Source organism: Octopus bimaculoides, chromosome 26 (assembly GCF_046866305.1).
Source record: "Octopus bimaculoides isolate indiv1 chromosome 26, ASM4686630v1, whole genome shotgun sequence".
Classification (NCBI taxonomy): Eukaryota; Metazoa; Mollusca; class Cephalopoda; order Octopoda; family Octopodidae; genus Octopus; species Octopus bimaculoides.
This window is the reverse complement of record NC_142953.1, coordinates 6,584,129-6,591,628: the sequence shown is the minus strand read 5'-3', so window position 1 is coordinate 6,591,628 and position 7,500 is coordinate 6,584,129. Positions and strand designations below refer to the sequence as shown.

At 40.9% G+C, this 7,500-nt stretch overlaps 1 protein-coding gene and 1 long non-coding RNA gene across 15 annotated transcripts in view; one reads left to right on the top strand and one right to left on the bottom strand.

The window, feature by feature from the left end:
• Nucleotides 1-7,500, bottom strand: part of LOC106869009 (inactive tyrosine-protein kinase transmembrane receptor ROR1) — a 390,499-nt gene that overhangs the window by 51,316 nt on the left and 331,683 nt on the right. For 2 of the 9 annotated variants that reach the window (XM_089342868.1, XM_089342870.1), the window contains exon 1: nucleotides 4,088-5,113. The exons of 6 other annotated variants lie outside the window; for them this stretch is intronic. In XM_089342868.1, the coding sequence (XP_089198994.1) occupies nucleotides 4,088-4,107 (20 nt within the window). In that variant the 5' untranslated portion in view covers nucleotides 4,108-5,113. Of the gene's footprint in view, nucleotides 1-4,087; nucleotides 5,114-7,500 lie in introns of those variants that run through there. One more of the 9 variants, XM_089342869.1, reaches the window with a different exon arrangement.
• LOC149130927 (uncharacterized) overlaps nucleotides 1-7,500 on the top strand; it is a 144,774-nt gene that overhangs the window by 104,589 nt on the left and 32,685 nt on the right. The window lies entirely within an intron of this gene.

The window sequence follows — 7,500 nt, the reverse complement described above, 5'->3', positions numbered from 1 at the left end:
CTTAAAATATAAGTATTAGGGGTAATTTATCCCACTAAACATTTCAAGGCGGTATTCTAGCATGGCCACAATTCAGTGACCAAAACAAGTAAAAGATGAAATATGTTGTATATATGTATGTATGTGTCTGTATGTATGCAAAGGTGAACGCCTAATTGCTTTTTAGTGCCTGCACGCACCTGTGTGATAAGTCATCTATAAGCATACAAGGAGCAAATATATATTTGATATTAAAATGAATAAATGTGTACGTTTTGATGTGTCTGGGGAGGGTCACACTGCCTTAATATAACACACGCACCGGTTCAATTTCCACTTATTTATTTATTCATTCTGTTTATATCAAAAAGCTTTCTCCTCGCCGCATCTGCGACCGTATCAATGGACTTTGACTCTGACCATTTGTTTCAATACACGAATTCTCTCATGGGGAATCTCACAAACTAGATACAAAAACGAAATTGTGTACGTATTGGATCGTTAAAGACTTAGAATTTACTGAACTGGATATCAGCAATGTTTATTCATTCAGATAATAACCGACGAAATAATATATTTTGATCGAAGGAGCAGAACACATTCGGACATAGGTTAGTCGATATCGGTAGTTTTACGATAATTCTTAACTACCCAGTTATTTGTGTAGTGTATGTAAATATTGGAGTATCAGAGGTACGGCTAAGAAAGTAGTGTCTCGAGTCCAGGGACCTATAGGGCCTGCTGTCCGAATTCCATGGTGTTGTATGTGATCGAGATCACAACGTTATCTCTGAGCGGGACAGCAGTCTGCTTTAAGGGTCATTTAATGCTGAGTGGACTGGACCAAGCAACGTGAAGTGAAATATTTTGCCCAAGAATATAATGCACTGCTGGTCCGGGAATCGAACTTACGATATTACTATCGTGAGTGCAACACGCTAACCACTAGGCAACGCAACTTCACACACGCGCACACATTATTTTCTTGAGCCCTTAAGAATCATGGGTTGGTTACCAGGAGCAACGCGAGATATGAAGTGTTTTGATCAAGAGCACAACGCACCGCCGGTCCCCAGAATCGAAACCACGATTTTGCGATCGCGCACACATGCCCTGACCACTAGCGCCACGCGCCTTCACAGGTGCAGATACTTTCAAAGTAATCTATCGTCGAGCGCAATGAACATTAGATCTCGGCTACGACAAACTCAGTCCCTTTGTATTACTGGTACAATCCATTTGTAGTAAATTGTTTGAATATTCCGCAGTCATTCTAATCTTCAGGCAGAATCCACGATACACAGAGGCTCTTAACCATTTTTTTTCCTTTTATCTAAGGACCCCTTTAATTACTATTTTATTCTGGTAGATCCCCAAAGCCATACGATGTTTAAAAACTAGTTTATAGAAACCCCTTTCAAAATCCCTATTTTGTTTTCACATATGAACTTGCGTAGGTTGAAATATGTAAAATATTCTTTTCTACTCTAGGCAAAAGGCCCGAAATTTTTGGGGAGGGTGCCAGTCGATTAAATCGACCCAGTACGCAACTGGTACTTAATATATCGATCCCGAAAGGATAAAAGATAAATTCGACCTCGGCGGAATTTGAACTCAGAACGTTTCTGCCAGCTCGCCGCCTTAGAACTATGTATAATATTAGAGAAGGAAACCTTACTGTTTCTTGCAATAACACACCAATACATACATCTAAAGCAAAATTTATTCAGGCTCTCAAACCAATTTTTACCTATGGACCCCTTTAATTACTATTTTATTCTGGTGGACCCCCATAGCCATTCGATTTTTAAAAGTTAATTTCAAAGTCATTTCTTTCAAAATTCCTCTTTTGTCTTTTGCACATCATCTTGTGTAGGTTGAACTACGTAAAACGTTAGAGAAAGAAATCTAGCCGTTTCTTGCAATGAATACATCCATATCAAAATTATTCGTGGACCCTTAATGTACTACTGTAGGTCTACAATTTAGTATTTTGTTTGCACGGGCCCCCAAGGGTCATATGCGTCCTGGTTGAGAACTACTATACTAGATCTTTGAATAACAATGTACGGTTATATTGTGTAATGTAAATTAAGACGGCAAGCTAGTGGTATCGTTAACGGGATTCCTCACAGTTTTCAAATACCGCTGGGGCAGGCTTTACTTTTAATCCTTTCGGGGTGATAAAATAAGTACCAGGTGAACACTGAGACCGACGAATTATCTAAAGTACATCAAAATGGTAAGCTGCTAGAATCGCTATTCTGTCGGACAAAAATCCTTAGCAGTATTTCATCCGACTTTTTGCGTTCTGAGTTTAAATGTTGTTAAGGTGGATTTTGTCTGACAAACTTTCGGGGTCGATAGAACAAGTACCAGTCAAGCACTGGGGTTGATGTAATCGAGAGTCCCCTCCCTTCAAAATTATTTTTCCTAAAATTTTCGTTGCGTCTTGCAACCTTTTCAGTAAGTCAGGAAAAATAAATAAGTAAATGAGTGGAAACTTTACAGGTGAGTGTGTTAAATAATAAGGCACTGAAAGAGGATGACTCTCTCCAGACACAACAAAATATGCTGCAACACACGAACTCACATAAAGAATCTTGCAAACCAAATCCAAAATCGAAATATATATATATATATATATATATATTTATTACATCCCCTAAATAAACTAATGTTACACACACACAAACGCATAAAAGGCAATAATGCATCGTTAGAAAGGGGGTGGGGAGAGAAAGAAAGAATTGCCAGGCTTGGGCTGCCTTTGAATAACGACCAGGGGCTAACCTGGGGTTAAACAACAGCGATGAAATAAAGGACCAGGAAGTGAAATAAAGAAGGGGCTTATTCCCACTTAAGTAGTAGGGTCACATTTCAAGAAACCCTTAAGAGCTAAAAAAACCCAAAAAAACCCCACTTCTAAGAAATATACTCACAAACATACAAAAAAAAAAAAAAAAAAATAAACACACACACATGTATATATATAAACACATTCACGCACATATACACATATGAACACACACACACTATTGAAGCATCTGGTTGTGATCAATTTGTGACGGAGCTTTCCTCTTTTTTTGTTTTTTTTCTTTACTTTTGCTTGATAACAATAGCCGATTGATATAATTTAAGTACAAGACGGGGGAAAGATAAGGCAATACCCTGAGTGTATTTAGGAAAAGGTCCTGATAAAAAAAAAAAAAATTTTTTAATCATCCACGCACAAGCATACAGATTCGAACACGAAATCGATTTTCTGGAACCTGTGATTCCAAAGCCCAGCAGAGATGGCCACCTTGGTCATCACACTGTAAATTAAACGATTATTAAGTTTACTTTAGTAATTAAAGGAAATACAGGTACCTGGACATTACTGCTAATTTGCGCGGATTATATGAAGTTCCGCATCCTCAGTGTCCGGAAAGACAACGTTGTATCTGTGGATGTAGGTGTGTGTGTGTATGTATATATATATATATATATATATATGTATATATATATATATATAGGCGCAGGTATGGCCGTTTGGATCTGGACCCCATGGTTCCGGGTTCAGTCCCACTGCAAGGCACCTTCGGCAAGTGTCTTTTGTTATAGACCTGGGCTAGATGTGGCAGTGGGGACAAACACAGACACACACACATATAGGCGTCTACTAAGAAAGCATATACAAGCATATTACTCTATCTCCGGTATTCGAATACCTTGTTTCACAGGTATGTGCTTACTCTGGTTTTATATATATATATATATATATATATATATATATATATATATATATGCATGGCTCGTATATATATCTATATATATGTATGTATATATATGTATGTATATATATATATATGCATGGCTCGTATATATGTATATATATATATATGCGTGGCTCGTATATATATATGTATGTATATATGCGTGGCCCGTGTGTGTGTGTGTGTGTATATATATATATATATATATATATATATACACATACTGCTTCCACTATAGGCATAAGAAACAACAAGAGTGTAACACCGCTAGTAATAGTAGTCGTGATGGTGGTGGTGTTGTTGGTGGTGATGTAAAGAAAGAATACGTTTGAAAGTTTTGGATTACTTACCAAGGAAGTTGGTACCACATGTCGATAGAACTATAATCCTTTTACAAAATTCGAAATTTAGGTAAACTCAAAGAACGTGAACCGTTTTTTGTTAAACAGATATTTTTCCCCTTCTTTTCCTCGTATTTTATTTTTTGCGCTTTTGCTTCTCCTTTCGTTTATGACATGCACAAAAATATTATTTCTGTCGGTTGTTGACAATTAATAAAGATTTGCTGATAATCAGTAAACAAGAATTGTCATCACCAGTACATAATTAAACTTGGTTTAGATTTTCATTTTCAGTTGGTCAGCAAAACGTATTTTTTTTTCTCTCTCTTTTTCTTCCTGATATCTTTTGGAACACAAATGATGTCGGTGGTGATGTTGATTAAGTGTTTTAAAAAATTATTTTGCACTGCTTATAAGTAGTACGTGTGTGTATACCTATGTGGGTGTGTGACCGTTTTCGTGAATTTAAAGTATGTTTTCCTTCAGCTCGTGTATTTTATGGGATGTTGCGCACCTTGCTGATCTCATTGTCTAGAAAAAAATCTATCTATCCATCCATCTATCCATCAGAGATAACTACAAGTTAGCTAGATAGATAGCTAGTTATTATTTGAATAGAGAGATAAATAACAGCTAGGTAGCCAGCTATTTAGTGAAACGGAGTGACAGTCAAAATAGACAGACAGACAGACAGCTACAACAGTGTATGAGAAATTAAGGTTCTAGGTTTTCTTGTCCAGTTTTCATTATTTCCTTTTGTCATTTAAACGAATTTTTAAAGTCCTTCCTCCATATATATATATATATATATATATATATATATATATATATATATATGGGTGGTGATGTGAAACAGCAGTAGTTGAGATTCGATCTTGAAAATAATAAGCAAAGCGATGGCTGTACAAGTTGTTAAAGGAATTGGGATGTCTACTCCAGAAAAAAAAATAAAGAAACCCGCCGAAGAAGGAGCCCTGTTGTGTACGTCCGCTCCTTAGTGCAGCCAGCGAGCGAGTCCAGTCGGGGGATAAACGCACTGCCTTATATACAGAGACCTACACACACACACACACACACACACACACACACATACACAATCTATTTGTATATGTAAGTGTGTGTGTGTGTTAAGGGTGGATCGAAAAGAAGTGAAGTAGGGGGGAGATAGGGATTGAGGAGATTAAGCAGTAGAAGGTATAGGGAGAGAGAGAAGAAAGAGGGACGAAAAAGGGGCAACGTTGATTGTGACAGTGATAGGAAACAGTGGGGGGGGGGAAGTGTTGTTGTTGTTGTTAAGATGGTGACGATGATGGAGATGGTGTTGTTGTTGTTGGTGGTGGTGGTAGTGTTGGTGATAGACTGAAGGAGGTGAAAACGAGAGATTAGGAGAGAGGAGGAGGAGGTGGAGGAAAGAAAGGGGTTGTTTGGGCTGGCGGGGTGGTGGTGGTGCAAGGAGCCGGGTGGTGACGGGGGGGGGGGGGTTAAGCTGTTGGCAAACGGGATTGGTGATGGTAAATATATATATATATATATATATAGTCTTGGTAGTGGTAGCGGTGGTAGTAATAGTGGTTGTAGTAGTAGTAATTGTAGAAGCAGTGGCAGTATTAGTGAGAGTAGAGTTGAAGTGGAGGTAGGAGGTAGATGACGATGATGATGGGAGTGGTGATGGTGTGGGTATGGTTGATGATGTAGTGAGTATCGGTGGTAGTGTTGGTATTGTGGTTCTTCGTTGGTGGTGGTGGTGTTTAGGAGGGGGTGGCCACGGCAGCGGTGATGGTGGTGGTAGTGATAATGTTGATGATGCTGATAATGGTGATGGTGTTTGTGGTGGTGGTAATCATGATGATGGTACTGATGATGGTGATGTTGCTGTTGGAGGTGGTGGTGGTGTCAGTGGTTAGGAAGAGGAAAGTGGCGGTGGTGGTGGAGGGTGACGGCGGTGGGGTGGGGTGTGTGTGCGTGTGGGGGGGGGGGGTAACTGACGCACGCCTCTAGTGGCAGAGAGAAACCTGGAGCCTCACGCCGCACGACTTTTTCACCATATCGGGGTGGAGCCGGCTCTGGGTAGAAAGGTGAGTGAAAGCGGGTGGCACCGGGAAAGATGGTGGCGGTAGTAGTAGTAATAATAGTAATAGTAGTAGTAGTAATAGTAGTGGTGGTGGTGGTTGTGGTGGTGGTGGTGTGCTGCAGGACAGTAATCTTGATTTACACATTCAATTATGCGGCGGGAGGAAGGAAAGGAGGGGGAGGGAGTGAAAGAGAGGAAGGGTGGGAGGGAGGATGACACGGAAGGAGGTGACGGGTGTGGTGGTGGTGGTGGGTTTATGTTTGTTTTTGGAGGGGGTGATAGGAGGAAAAAAGATACAGCCGGGTCCCTCCCTCTTCCAATCATCCGTCATCTTATTCTTTTCTCCGCTGCCGCCGCCGCAGCTACTACTACTACTACTGCTGCTGCTGCTGCTGCTGCTACTACTACTACTACAACCACCCTAGTAAATGGTAAATATTTATCACCACACGAACACCACGATCACAACTATCATCATGATTGTCATCATCATCATCGTCATCATCATCATCATCATCCTCATTGTCATCTCGAACACCTTTACAATAACTGCTCGCTTCCACCACCACCACCACAACCGCCGCTGCCGCCACCACCACCACCATCTCAACCTTGGTCACTTTTATACCATCATCATCTTTTAACCCACCACCACAACCTAAGATGGCAGGTGCCCCCATTCCCGCCTACGATCGATCGTTCTGTTAAAAACTGTAGCTAAATTCTCCCTCACGCTGGACGATGCGTTTCCGAGTTCGCTGCGCGTCAGGAAAAAAAAAAAGAAAAGAAGCTTTTGACTATGTCGGCTGGTTCTGAGGTTGGCCCGGGGCGAAACAAACTGTAACTGCAGCTGAGAAACGATTTATTACAAAACTAGTTTAAGTAGCGTGGATGAAGATCACTGCTTCACTTCATGTTAGCTGCCCGCTCGCAGTCCACCCCTTCCATGGCCACCACTATCACCACCACCAACAACGAAAAACGACGTCGACGACAAGGACCACGTTGACCACCGCCGCCGCCGAAGTCGCCATCACAATGGCACCTCCATCATCGGCGCCGCTGCCGCCATCACGACGACGACCACCACTACCGTCACCACCACTACCACCACCATTACTATTACTACAAGCACCGTTAGCACGGTTCGGGTTATTGTCCAAAACCACTACAGTCACCAGCAACATTAACAATACCAAGAAGAACATCTTCCTTCGTAACTATTGTCACCACCAACACTACCACGACAACAACGACGGCGACCACCTTCACCACCACTACTTTCCAGTAGAGACAGATAGATAAACGGACAGAAATATAGCGACAGACAGATAGATAGCTAGATAGATAG